The sequence below is a fragment of the Syngnathus leptorhynchus genome, chromosome 22 (genome assembly GCF_054491065.1).
Source record: "Syngnathus leptorhynchus isolate UIUO chromosome 22, UIUO_Slep, whole genome shotgun sequence".
Lineage (NCBI taxonomy): Eukaryota > Metazoa > Chordata > Actinopteri > Syngnathiformes > Syngnathidae > Syngnathus > Syngnathus leptorhynchus.
The window spans coordinates 2,012,397-2,026,405 of NC_141216.1; the positions used below are offsets into that span (position 1 = coordinate 2,012,397).

The following is a 14,009-nucleotide window of genomic DNA, read 5'->3' on the forward strand; positions in this document are numbered from 1 at the left end:
GTGTGTGTCAAAGTGTTTTCAAGCAGATGTGCATATTTATCATAAAATCCAGGCAACGACAAGAACGACGACGACAACGCATGTAAAGTAACCACGGCGCCAGAAGGTGTGTGTTTGTGTGTGTTAGGTGTGAGTCTCATCAGGGGCACAGTAGGAGAAGTCCTTGAACTCCTCCTGGTTGATCTGCCGGATGATGGCCTCGTCGGTGGGCGTGAGCACGGGGTCCTCCTTGGTGAAGTCCTGGTCAAAGTTGTTCACGTCGCGCTTGGTTTTCTACGGAGAAGCCAAATGTACAGGATAATGACCTTCTGCCATCTAGTGGAAGAGCGATACATTGTCTTCAATTTGAATCGGATGGAGCTTTCCACTCATCTCTCGCTAAGGCGGTGGGTGTCGCTTACAATGCGCGGCTTGAAGGGGGGTCGCACTTTCCTCTGCTCCAGCAGCAGCCAGTCGATCTCACGGAAGAAGGGGTGCGTCTTGATGGCCTCCTCGCAGCCTTGGCTCACCACGCAACCCAGACGCTTGGCCGGATTCTTGGTCATGAACTACACACATAAACAATCATACGTATTTTATGTGCAGGTTTATTTTATGATCCGCCTCTGCTCACGCACACACACGCCGTAACAGATTCCACAAATTTCCCAGTAGGAGTTTAACGGTTCACGGCATACGAGGAACCCCTTCATCTCTTCTATTTGCTAAATGGCGGGGACAGAACGGGCCGGGCGTTAATCGCTAGTGCGTTTGCGGCGATAATGGTGCGAAGAGGCGTCTAATGAGACGGGTCAGCCGGGGGGGCGCCGGTTTCCCGCCGCTGAAAGCAGGCGTCGCTTTTGTCCCGCCGTCCGTCAAGTGCAGCAACAGCAATTTGTGGCTCTATGATCACGTTGTTAGCGTTCGCAACCTCTGACTGACTTTTTTTTTTGTGTGTGAATTCTAACACCTCATCACCAAAAGGCGTCAAGTGCACTTTCTCTGGGAAATGTGAATGAAACGTTTGTGCCGGTGCCACGGTCATTGAAAACAATATCGAGAAAAACAAACAAACAAAAAAAATCCTACTTTCTTCTTCTATGATTCAAAAATGTTTTGTACCGCTCGCAGGATGGAGACGGCCTCCTTGCTGAGCCACACGGGGTATAGGACGTCGTCGTGCAAGATGGACTCGAACAGGTCGTCCTCGTTGTCAGCTTCGAACGGCGGCTGGCCCGCCATCATCTCGTACATCAGGACCCCCAGCGCCCACCAGTCCACCGAGGCTCCGTACTCCAGCTCCTGCAGGATCTAAAAATACAAAAAAAGGCACTTTTCAAGATTTTTGTGGATGATTTGTGGTCAATTTGTGGGCGTGGCCTGCGTTCACCTCAGGGGCGATGTAGTCGGGCGTGCCGCAGAAGGTGGTGGTGGTCACGCCGTTCATGATGCCCTCCTTGCACATGCCGAAGTCGGCCAGTTTGCAGTGGCCCTCGGCGTCCAGCAGGATGTTGTCCAGCTTCAAGTCCCTGACAGAGCCGACCGATGCATTTGTGAGGCCAGGAGGGGGCGGTTGCAAATGTGCAATTTTTTCCACCCACCTGTAGATGACGCCGTTTCGGTGCAGGAACATGAGCGCCGACGTGACTTCGGCGGCGTAGAAGCGCGAGCGAGGCTCGTCGAACTTGCGCGAGCGCTGAATCTGGAACATCAGGTCGCCGCCGTTCACGTACTCCATGACGAAGAACAAGCGGTCCTGCCGGGGAGGAATCTGTGAGCCTTTTCGTTTTTTTTCCTGTTTAATAATGTCACATTCTTTTGTTTTAAAAAAAATAATAATAATTACACTCAGAAATTGGATTTCAAATAAAAATGTTATTCAATTACACTCTGAAATGTGATTTTTGAAACAATTTGATTTTAAGGCCACATAGGCTGGTCTTAAGTGAAGATGCGTCCTACTCGGGTCTGGAAGCAGCAGTAGAGCTGGGTGAGGTAGGGGTGTCGACGGGCTAGAGCCAGGATGCGCTTCTCCGTCATGGTGCAGTCCACGTCGTCGTCCTGCAGGATCACGTCCTTCTTCAGAACCTTGACGGCGTACACCTCCTCCGTCCCCTTCAGCTCGGCCAGCATCACCTAAAAGCGGGACACCGAGCGATAGGACCAGCCTTCACCACCACACCCCATCACGCTAGAAAAACAAACCTTGCCGAAGCTGCCTTTCCCGAGAACCTTGATCAAGTTGAAGTCCTTGAGGGTCTTCCTCTGGTTCTGTCCGTTCTCGCGGCTGGCCAACGACGAGGCGGTGGACAACGAGGTGGTAGAGGTGGCGGAGGAGGACAAAGAGGACGAGGAGGAGTGCTGGGGTCCCTGCTGGTCCAGTGACAGCGTGTCCTGCAGCCGATCCGACTCGGCCAAATCTGTTTGAGAACATTTTGAGACCAATCCTGAATGGAAAATATCCAACGGCGAGACCGATGAAGAAACAAGTTTTCTTTAAGGGCGTCGGCAAAGACACTTTGTAGAACAAACCGAGTCAACTTGTGCGAGGAAAAGTGTGAGGCGGTGATGACTAACTGCGAGGAGCAAATGGCGGTGGGCGGCGCGTTAGAACCCGCAACGTTGTTCGCATGGAGTGCCAAACTCATTTCTTTGCTTTCTTATATTAAAAACTCCATCTTTGTGAGAATCATGTGACCTTTTTTGGATCAAATGAACCGTTCTTGGATATTTACCCTGCTGGGACGGCGAGGTGGGGATAGCCGGCTGGCTGAAGCTATTCTCCGTCTGCGAAAGCTCCGGAGGAGATTGGGGAGTGTCTTGCCCGGGCGTCAACTGCAGAAAACAAGTAATGGCAGTGGTTTGAAAAAAAAAAAAAATAATCCTGCGTGTTTAAGCTTTTTGCCCACAGGCAAGAGTAAAAATTGCCTTCGATTTGCCATTTATGAAGCTGAGGCTTATGTAGCAAATGGCTTTCTTCACTTTTTTCCATTTACCTTCCTGCGACGCTGAGCCGTGTTGGAGATCTTGTCGGGCGTGACTCCCAGGTCGGACAGGACCTTGGCGATGCCTCGGGCGTCCACGCCGCAATTGGGGGCCACGTTCTTCTCGCAACGCCTATGCACGTTCATCTTACACACTGCGCACAGATTTGAAGCAATTGGATCTCTGGCCAAAATGTTGGTGTTGACAAAACTCACCTTTGCATTGCAGGCCCTGCCTGAGGAGGCCCCACAACAGCGAGCCGCAGTGGTCGCAGAAGGTGGGCACCTTGTAGTTGTGGATGCTGAACTTGTGCGGCATGTTGACGCTGAAGCGCTGCGAGCCAACCTGCAGGGGGAGCCAGACAGGAACCCACAGCTCACCGGCTGCGCTTTGGGACAAATACCACGGCTTGGCTTACCTCCTCCGGGGTGTCCTCCTGCTTCTTCATGCCGGCGCACTTGGTGATGATGAGCTCGTGGCAGCGCTTATGGACCACGCACGTGCAGACTGGTGGAGAAAAAAAAAAAAAACGTCATTTTTTTGTGGAGATTAAGAGTTGTGAGACTTGGACAAGGACTCACCTTGACACTGGTAGCCTTGCTTCCCCAGGACGCCCCTATTAAAGAGAAATGAATGTTATCGTGTTGTCATTAAAACACACAACATGAGGTGTGTGTGTGTGTACCAGATAAAGTCTCTGCAGTGCGAGCAGTAGGTGGGCTGCCGCAGGTAGGTGGCCATGAACTTGTGTCCATTAACTTGATGGACACGCCGGCGCACCGCACCTTGGCGGCGACGCGGACCGATCCGCTCCCGGAAAACGCGCTCCTCATTGTCGTTGGCTCCCGAGGCTGCGTGGAGAACAGGGGGGCACAAATAAGTCAGGCACCAAACGGAAGATGTTTCTGTCATGTAAAGAAGGGCGGGCGTCGGTTCCCGGTGGCCGCCGCTATTTATACCTCGACGTGTGGGAGGCGGCGCAAGCCGTGTTAAAATAAAAATACTCCTCCTCACGCGCTAGGCGGCTGGTTGGCTTCCCCAGAAGAGACGAGCTCTTTCGGAGGGCAACCTGAAGACGAGAGAAGCGCCTCCGCGAGCACGCCTCCCACACACGCCGCACATTTGCCGGCGTCCTACTTTACCTCCCTCAAGCTCCCGGGTGAGGAAGAGATGTGCTTACTCCTCCAGAGCTCAATTAACGGCGAGATATCGAGGGACACACGCATACAGCGGCTAGCGCAAGCTAACAGCCTTCCATTTGGAAGACAGCTTGCGTCTGTGCAACATCACCTCCCCGCTTGGAAAGTTCAACAACACCAAGTCATTGTGTAAATTAAGAAACCCCAGGATCAACATTGTCATGGTGTTGGCATAGCTCACGAGCTAACTGCACAGTGTGTGTGTGTGAGATGCTGGCCAGAGGGTGGAGACAGCTAAACAAGCTAAACAGGCCATCAGTGGGATCACTTTTGTTTTACATAATACATCATCCATCTGTCCACACACACGCAGACGCACGTAGAGGAAGACAAAAAAGGTTGATGAGGCTTAACAACAGCAGAGCGGGATCGTCGTGGCGACAGACGCACTCTGCATGGAATGTGCACGCACACACACACAAGTATGGCGGTAATCCATCCCGTCATGAGCGAGCGGACACTAACATTAAACACATAAACCATTTGGGATTAAAAAAAATAAAAGAATCTTGGAATCAGCATACATTTGAGTTGCACACTGGCTTGTGATGATTATGTTTGCTTAATAGTGGCGAGATAGCGGGCATAATGAAATCACGGACGTTAAGAATAAAGATGGAGGAGCGAGGGAGTGCAGATGGTCAGATTAGGTCAGATTATTTGCCTCCTGCAAGAAAATGACGACAAGAGTGAGCGCAGGACACACATATATATATATATACACACGGCACTTGTGTACATCTGCACCCGCTCCAGCCAGATGAACTCTGGCAGGAAGTTCAAGAGTGGGCGTGGCCGCTCAAGCGTGAGGTCACGGCCGGCGTGTCCAATGGCGACCGAGATGCCGGCGTCTCTTAGACGCGCATGTGCGTAATCCTTAGCTCCATCTCACCTGCTATTTTAAGAACGTCCTCCCTCCCTGTCCCGTCGCCACGGAGAACCTCCCGCCTCCTCCCCCCCTACCCACATCCATACGCATGCACACACTCCCACCGGAAGGCAGCGTGTCTATTTATAAGCGGGCGGTAGGGGTGAGGGGGGGAGGCAGGGGGGTGCTCACAGGTGTAGGTGCAAACTCTTCTTTTACCAGGGAAATAAGACTTGCAATGCGTCCTTTGAGGAAACAAAATGGCCGCAGGATGTTGTCTAATGTATGCCTTGGAAGTCTTTATGGATCGACACGGAACGCCACTCACGGCTACTTACTTTTTCATCCTGCGACTTCAATTATAGATGCTGTACAGTAGTCTGAATCCTATATTGTTTTTCAAGCAACGTTTGTTTCGTGGCTTTTTACAGTATACGGTGGAAGAGCTTGCAAATGAATTGAATTGCTTACCCTCAGTGGAAGATCCAGACAGGTCAATGACCACGTACACCTTCCCCTCCGGCTCCAAGTCAATCTAAGCAAAAGCAAGAAAACAATGGTTGAATTTTGGTATCGGTAGTTTCCACGAGTACCCGATACCTTCAAATATCGGCCTGATACCTGCACCCGGTATCGGTACTCAGCTAAGTTAAACATAATTGCAAAGGAAACTTTTCATGAATTTTATTTATTTTGTGAGCGATTGCATTCAGGCCACAAAGTGCTTCTCTAAAAACACATTGAATGGAGCCAGTGTGCTCGGGTGTGAGATTACGAGGAGAGATTAAGACCCCGTTATAAAAGACATCATCCAACCAAATTATTCAAGAATTTATGACATCATCCCCTTAGAATACACATGCAATTACTCAGATTAAAATTGGGGGGGAGGCATGAGGAACGCGAGCATGAATAAAAAACAAAATGGGGGGGGCATTAAATCGTTGGCTAAGCTCCAGGACAACCGCAGATCCTCTTATGCAAGCGGCCCAACTCGCACATCAGCGCCGCGTCAAAGATGCAATGTGCGGCTAACAGATAAATATGAGACAGCAAAAAAAATATATATATATCATTGGCCACCCTTTCACCACCAAGACAATCAGCACAATGTCAAGATTGCTAGTTTTCAATTTTCTTATTGCGTCAAAGGCATCGGCAATAATGCCACTGGGATTCTTGCTGTCGATCCGCTAGCCTTGAAAACCAGGCGCTAATCCTCAAATGCTGCCTCTTGCATAACTCGCCAGGATATTAACGCCAGAGAGAAGCACTCTGCCACCTTTGGGGAACTGGAGGATGACGTGATGCCTTCAGGTTCCCTTTAGGGTCAGTAAATCTCATCGCAAGGCCAGTTTATCGACTGTGCAAACAACCACAAATTTGAAAGTTCATGAATGATACAGAAGTTGAACATACGGTAAGAAACAATGAGCATGCTAGGCCACTACGTGCTAATGTTGGTCTTGCAACATTTTCAATGACGGCATCCGCCACAAGATGCGTAGTTACAAAATTTATTTTGGATTCTGACAGACTCTTGGCAGTGTGACACCCAACCAGCCCCCAACACACACACACACACACACCTCAGCCTAGCTACAAAAGATGGGAGGAGAGTGCCGGAGAATCTAGTCGGCCTCAGTAATCTTGTTAGTCCAATTAGCAAGCACATACCAGCGGGAGGAGACAGCTAACTTCACAAACTCGTACGAGTGCGTGTGATGCCTATAAAATGGACTTGTGATGGAGGCCACCATTCAACACAACTTTTTTTTTCAAATGTAATATCCACAGGTCCCGTTTTTTTATGGCCGCTGGAACGGATTAACGGTATTTTAATTCATTTCAATGGGGAAAATTGATTTTAAAACTCCACCACGTATTGGGGGGCAAGGTTGACACTAGCGAACACACGCACACACACCATTTGCGGCACAGACAGGCCAGCTAAAGCACGCATTGTATCGATAAAGTGCAAGTGGCTCGCTCACCCTGCCTCACCCCCCCTCCTCCCACTCAGACAACGGCCCTTGGCGGAGAATTTAGTCTCATTGACAAGCCGCCTCCCACACCCATCTGTCACATGACACGTTTCGCCGTGGACGCCGAGGGAGCGCCGACACACTCGCACTACAACTTGCCTGCTACTGTGTGTGTGTGTGTGTGTGTGTGTGTGTGTGTGTGTGTGTGTGTGTGTGTGTGTGTGTGTGTGTGTGTGTGCGCACGGCCTTCACAAGCGAGTGTGAGGTGTCTGCGAACACACACATCAACGTTGCTGAAAAACACATGACAATAAAACAAATAGGATTAGACAGACACAAAATTGCACGCAGAGATGAAAATACACAGGAAAAAAAAAATTCCAGGCCAAGGCCGCTTTAAGCAAGACTTCCGATCTCTCCAGTTTGCCCGACTGCTGACTCGGAATGACTCTTGTGATTCCATCTTTTTAGCCTTAAGGTTAGCATTCCCCCACCCTGTGAACACTGAAATGATGTTTTCAGTCCAAACATGAAAACACATCATTGTTTGTGTGCTATTAATTCAAACGGACTGTGCTGGTCCATTGTTTCTACTCAGATCAGCGCCACGGATGGCGAAATCCAGGTCACTCCGATGGGCGGCACACACGAGAAGGTAAACGGCGAGTGAAGCAGCATGCGCCTCATGCAACTTTAATGCAACATCATAGACGGCTAATCATGTAAGAGGAGCTGCACAGTGTGGCTGGCGGAGGCAGCGAGGCTCTGATTAGGTGAAGTGGAAAATATATCCTTTCGTGAAAAGATCACATTTATTTTCAGAAAAACACAAATCCTGATTTTCATCGAATTTTTTTTCTCCTTCAAGGAAAATGCTATTATTTTGTTTTTTGGTATCCGTCCGTGTGTGTGTGTGTGTTTGGTTAAGCTTGGCATGACTGATTCTGTGATGGAAACAGCAAGTGTGGACATGATGAGAGTCAAATTCCCCATTTTGACTACGTTAAGATGTTCTCCTTTAGCTTCCTCCGCATACACGCCAGGCATTCTTTATGACGGCTACCGTGTCATCTTGATGACAGTAAACACAAAACAAGTCGTTGCCAGGGAAAAAAAGATGATGAAAGAGAAATAAAAGGACCCGGTTTGGGGATTTTATCTTTCAATAAATAGCTGGTTTTAATGGTTATGCCCGTTCTTGGTAGAGTATGTTATGTTATGTTATCATTTTCCCCCAAAGTTGCTGATGAATCTTTTTGAAGACCACCTTCCTGCTCTTGGTCCGCAGGTGAGAGGCTGTAAATGAGGGGACGGACGGCCTGTCAGCGTCGCCATAGTGACGTTCTTCACACAGCATCTCAATGACTGCCGGTGGGAGAACGCTGGGCGGGGGGGGGGGGGGTCAATTAATAAGCATCAAAGCCTGGTTAATATTTCACCCGTGCCATGGCGCCGGCGGCAAGTCCGGGATGGATGGATAGAAAAGAACAGGAGCTTTTTTAGCTTAGCTGGAGTTGAACTTTAAGATGTTTTCATGTTTTTTCTGTAAACTACTGTGTGTTACTATCTTCTAGTATTTGCTGATAAATAATAAACCCTCACAAATTGTTACTTTCCAATAATTACATTGTTTTTTTTTGTTTCTGACGCAATTATTATGAAAGAAGCCCACTAACGGCAGTCTTCCACTAATTTCAGTACATTGGGGGGGGAAATCCTCATTAAAAAAAACATTACAGATTGGATGCAACGACGTCGAGGATCAGTCACTCGGGATTGTAAACAATAGGAAGGGCGCACCAATGGCCGTCGAGGAGTGGGGGCTGTATCGCTGTGATGTAATGATTGAGCGGCGAGCTTATCAATACCAGGGCGCTCAATCGACAGAGGAATCCATATGGGCTGACCTTAGCTTGGACAGACGGCGCAGCGTGCCTGCCCCCATTTAGCGGCTAAGGTATGAAGCCAAAGGTTACATAAGCGTTGCTTATTGCACGGTTGAGCAAAATGATGATTTAAAAAAACAAAATCTGTTTTGGACTGGTTTTAGTGAGACCACTTTGAAAGATTACGCTGCGGTAAATGGAGAAATGCAACGCCCCATTGAGCGAATGGGTCAGAATTGGTCCTACCTTTGTCTTGGTACTAAGTAGTTGAGCGCCCGCTTTTTTTTGAAGTACTGTCACTTGTTTTTGGTCATATCTGATTGTAGCTGAATGCTGGTAGTATCTGGTTTAGTGTGTAACTTAGACCTGATTTGTTAAGCGGGTTTAAATAGTCCAGCGCACGTGCAGCTAATTGAACCCAGAGGCTCAGTCAAAATTCCCCTTTTGTTGGAACACAAAGTGAGACGAGATAAAACAAAAGTGCTTGAGAGCGGGGGGCCGCGGGGGTGGTTCGTCTGTGGACGAGATCACATGTTGTCGCTGAGGACAAACTCTCCGGCCCATGAACAAACGGGCCCTTTTATACGTGGCGGCATACGGATGCGCCGTTCAGACATCACGGTATCGACTCAAATCTGATTACATGAGAAGAAGCTTCATGGGGGGGGTCAAGGCGGGGGGGGGGCGCTACATGCGCCTCCTGACCTGAACGCTTGGGAATGAAACTTACCGTTCTCTCCAGCCTCGAGAGGAATGTGAAGAATTGTGGAGGGAGGATGGGATGTGGTAAATTAGATGGGGTGCTGCACAATTTTTAATTCAACAGAAATACATCAGGACACACTTTAAATAGGAGCTGATTTGGGATTTGGGTTGATGGTATTTGCTAGTTGTTTGTCTGACATCTTTCTTTGGCAGTACTGGATTTAAACTGGCAATTAGTTGTAGTACTACAGTACCTGGTTTTGATAGCAGCAAATTTGGCACTTGGTTATCGGCAGCACTTGGTACCACCTTTGAGTTTTAGCTTAGCTGTTCTGACAATACAGACTATGAAAAGCCAAACAACAAAGTTCAGAAAGCCAAACTGCAGACCTGGAGTAACCCGCCGTGAAGCCCACCTACCCAATCCTCGTAGTGCCTCGTCCCGTTCTGCAGCAGGTCCTCCAGCTGGATGGTGCAGTTGGCCACAAAGTCGTCGTAGCCGATGGGCGCGTCGTGGAACACGGACAGCTCCAGGTTACGGCCCTCGCGCACCTCGGTGCAGAACTCCTGGTGCCAGGCGGGGCTGTTGGTCTTGGTGCGCGTGACCGTCTGGCCCAGGCGAGTCTGGTCTAGGTTGAGTGCCAGGTAGGGGTCCAGCAGGAAGGAGCCGCTCTTGCCCACGGCGTGACGCAGCGCCCATGGGGTGGGCTTGAGGTCCACCGCCTCGCACACTCGCACCTTCAGGAGGCCGCTGAACACCGGCATGTTTGAGACTTCCTTCCTTCCTTGAGCTTTCTGTTTGGGGGTCGTCTGCCTTTTCCAAGCAGTTTCCTTCCACTGAGTGGTGTGGGGAAATGGGGGAGTGTGGGGAAGAGGGGGGGGGGGGCGGTCACACCACAGTGGGGCTACATCCCATAATGACGCCTGGACTCTGCAGACATATTCTGGTCTGAGGATGACGAGAAAGAAGACGTCCTACTCCTGGATTGTTTATGCTCGGACACAAGCGGAAACAGGGCTGAAGATCTCAAACCCGGGACGCCGACGAGCAGCCTCCCGTGAGCTGTCTTCTTCTACTGCGGGGCCCCCCCACCGCCACCCTGACATACGTATATATACACCACACGTCCACGGTGTGCCTCACTCGGGCTCAGGGTGGGGGAGAGCGGGAGCAGCCGCGCCTAGCCATCCGGGTTTGGCGCTCCAGTCTCCGGCCCCGAGTCTATGGGCTGTCGCTCCTCCGTCCGCCTCGAAGGATTAATCTCCCGCCGCTTAAACGCTCAATTCACGGAACTCGTTCCCGCGTCCGAACGACGGTTCCGAGTCGTCCGCTTTCCCCCCCCTCCCGGTTTGCGTGTGTTCGGTTCCACGGCGTTCACGAGTGCATCACTCACGTTCGCTTCTTCGCCACCGTTCGATTTTTTTCTGTGTGTGCGCGCGCGCGGTTGTCCGTGCGCGAGCGCCCCCGCCTGCCTCTGCTTCCCGTCTCCGCGCGTGCCCGCAGGAAATGCGCAAATCGCGTCATCGCCCGCGCGCCCGAGGAGAGGAAGACAGAGGTAGTGCGCGTTCACGCGGTTGTGTTAGTATGACCACTGTTGATGCCAATTTAGGACTTTTGGTACTATATTCACGCAAATGTTGCTGAAGTAATCACATTCTCTACCAAAGTACAAATACAGATGTTTTTTTAAAAAACTGATAAAAGTAAGAAAGTAATTTTTCAACAGCTGTACCCAAATGAAAGTTATAAATTGCATTATACACTTAAGTGCCTGGCGTTGGCGTGATGACAATTGCCAATGCAGTTTTCCCTTTTCAGTACGAGTTAGTATATAAAAATAATAGAAGTTAATCAAAGAAATATTTGTATGGCTGAAACCCGACTGAGGTTCCGCGGAGTCCTCGGCCCTTCCACTAGTCAAAATAGCCACGGGAGGATGGATGGAGTATTGTAAACCTGAGCAATTGCGATCCCTCCTGGCCGTCGGGACTCATCACCCAGCTTTATCTGGCATCCTATAAGTGACGTCATTGTGCCTGAAAAATTATTAGGATTCATGTTCATCTCTGCAACATGACGGAAAGGTACTGGGTTTACTGTTACTCGGGTCTTTACTGTTACTCAAGTTTTTTTTTCAAGAAAAATATGAATAAACCAATCCTAATTATGGTTTGTATCGCGTGAGTCTGTGTATTTGTGTGTGCATCTGGGTGCCAGCTGTGTGTTTTGCCAACAAGACACTCATGAAAAAAAACAGAAATACATTAAATACTTTTATTTATATAAAGTAACAAAACATTTGATTTCAAGTACATAAAACAGTGGAGGTCAACGTTAAATTAAACTAGGAGTCATGATTGTCTACATCCGCGGACACCATATGATGATTTAAAAAAAAGACATGAAATGTGGATTGTCACACGTCAATGCACAAATACAACAAGCTTGCATAGTTGAGTATGAGGGTCCGGGGAGATGCATTGCTTCTGCTCACCACAGGTTGGGACCACCAGTGTTTTCTCAATCCAGTATCCAACATTTGTAATATTATTCATCATGTAATATTCATAATGATAATAATAACAAGAATATTGAGAATAATAATATTTAGGACAATGATAAGCGTCACACATCCAAATCCGAATCACTGTCTGTTACCGAGAGGAGTGTTTGGCCGTCGGCTCGGTCCGCGTTCAGGTTCGGACTGCACGCCCCCAGGGGATGACCCACGCCCTCAGAACACAAACGGTGGTGCTGCAACCTGGGGGTGAGAGACACATTTTTTTTTCTTCAATTTGAAATGAGCTAAATGATTCTGAAGCAGCTGGATGTAAAAAAAAAAAAAAAAAGTTTTCAATTATTCGTTTCAATGGCAACACATTTAAATGTTGAAAATATAGGCAGGGGGGGGGCAAATGGGAAGACAATCTGGCTGATCATCGTCTGAGACAGACACACTTAGTTCTGCCTGACCGAAATACCCAAAACCAACAAGTTTGAATGGCTGCGCGCTTTTACGCGTGAATGAGCCTTTTACGTACGGCCACAGGCGCCTGTGGCGCGCCGCCCTCGGCTGGTAAAACCACTCCGAATTATGATCTGATATCAGAGGACTTCATTCAGGCTTAGAATGACCAGAAAATCGATGTGAGCGACTCACCTGTTTTTGGCCGCCGCGGCTCGATCTCGCTGCCTGCGGTTCTTGAACCAGTTCCCCACCTGGGTCGGAGTGAGGCCGGTAGCGTGCGCCAGCTCTCGTTTCTTGCCGGGGTTTGGGTAGGGATCCTGCAGGTACCACTCGCGCAGAAGTCCGCGCGTGCGTTCCTTAAAGCAGTGCGTTTTTTGCTCGCCGTCCCAGATGGTGCGCGGCAGCGGGAACTTCTTGCGGACGCGGTACTTATCCACCGGCCCCAACGGCCGGCCGCGCAGCTTCTCCGCCTCTCGATAGTGCGCCTCCAGCCACATGGCCTGCAGTTTGCCGTGGGAAGCGCGCGTGAAGCGGTGAGTCTCCACAATGCGGTACAGCTCGCGGAAGCTGCCTGTGTGGTAGGCCACCACGGCGCGGGCGCGCCGCACTGACTCGTGCTCCGAGATGGAGTCGCGCCCGTCCGAGGTCACCGGGAGGGACCAAAGGAAGCGCGCCAGGCGCTCCACGTCGCCCGTTTCCTCCAGCGTCTCGCATACGCTGGCGATCTGCGAGGCCGAGAAGCACATGCCCGGTAGAGGGGCGCAGGAGACCGGGGGGTTGCCGGGGATGGCATTGGCCGTGGGGGGAAGGAGTAGACGGGAGGCGGAGAAGAAGTCGAGAGGCGACCTGAACACCATGTGTAGGGGATGGATGCGCACGGACCATGTGCATACGAGCCACTCCGAGAGGCGCTCTTTGAGTGCACCTTGGAGGGGGGGCGGGACAGTCGCTCGCACTTCTGATTGGACGGACCGGAGATGCGAGCTGTCAATCAAATACGCACAACCAAATTCCTGGGCGAAATTGGAAACTATTGAAAATAAATTTGCACTATGAGAAAAACAGTCGGAATATTTCTAACAAAGTTCTAATTTTTCCCCAAAAGTTGACATTTCATGAAAAATAATGAGAAATTTCCCAAAAAGCTTAGATAACCCAAATGGAGACTGGAAATGGTATACAACATAATTTCAATTTTGTGACATTCTTGACTTTCTTCTCATCACATCACTTTCGACACGATTGCCTAAAAACATCTACTGTGGTCAAATAGCAATCAAAGAACAGATGGACGGACAGGTAGCTGCGCAGATAGACCACCAGCGCCCACTCTAATCACTTTTGTCTGTCCTCTAATATTATTAAAATGTGAGCTAAGCCGCATTCTCGTCGACGCTTGGATTAAAGCTGTACTAACATTAGTCAAATAGCGG

At 49.6% G+C, this 14,009-nt stretch overlaps 2 protein-coding genes across 2 annotated transcripts; both read right to left on the reverse strand.

Moving 5' to 3' along the window:
* Window positions 1–117: 117 nt before the first annotated feature.
* On the reverse strand, window positions 118–11,086 carry prkcea (protein kinase C, epsilon a). The gene is made up of 15 exons (XM_085903641.1): window positions 10,028–11,086; window positions 5,503–5,566; window positions 3,650–3,815; window positions 3,546–3,580; window positions 3,383–3,471; window positions 3,180–3,309; window positions 2,976–3,118; window positions 2,715–2,814; window positions 2,185–2,399; window positions 1,942–2,115; window positions 1,581–1,735; window positions 1,370–1,508; window positions 1,102–1,290; window positions 402–548; window positions 118–273 (listed from the first exon to the last, which is right to left on the reverse strand). The coding sequence occupies exons 1-15, from the start codon at window positions 10,370–10,372 to the stop codon at window positions 124–126; spliced, it is 2,241 nt and encodes a 746-aa protein (XP_085759767.1). The 5' UTR covers window positions 10,373–11,086; the 3' UTR covers window positions 118–123.
* Window positions 11,087–12,233: 1,147 nt separating this feature from the next.
* Window positions 12,234–13,433, reverse strand: six3b (SIX homeobox 3b). Its single transcript, XM_085903818.1, has 2 exons — window positions 12,769–13,433; window positions 12,234–12,369 (listed from the first exon to the last, which is right to left on the reverse strand). Exons 1-2 carry the CDS (start codon window positions 13,431–13,433, stop codon window positions 12,234–12,236), a joined length of 801 nt encoding a protein of 266 aa, XP_085759944.1.
* Window positions 13,434–14,009: the final 576 nt, after the last annotated feature.

Excerpts from the sequence above, each read along its gene's own strand:
- six3b (XM_085903818.1), bottom strand. The coding sequence starts at position 13,433 with ATGGTGTTCAGGTCGCCTCTCGACTTCTTCTCCGCCTCCCGTCTACTC. Across the intron at positions 12,370-12,768 it reads GCCGCGGCGGCCAAAAACAG|GTTGCAGCACCACCGTTTGT; the intron begins GTGAGTCGCTCA and ends TCTCACCCCCAG.
- prkcea (XM_085903641.1), bottom strand. The coding sequence starts at position 10,372 with ATGCCGGTGTTCAGCGGCCTCCTGAAGGTGCGAGTGTGCGAGGCGGTG. Across the intron at positions 3,119-3,179 it reads GCAGGGCCTGCAATGCAAAG|TGTGTAAGATGAACGTGCAT; the intron begins GTGAGTTTTGTC and ends ATCTGTGCGCAG. Across the intron at positions 2,815-2,975 it reads CGGCTCAGCGTCGCAGGAAG|TTGACGCCCGGGCAAGACAC; the intron begins GTAAATGGAAAA and ends TGTTTTCTGCAG.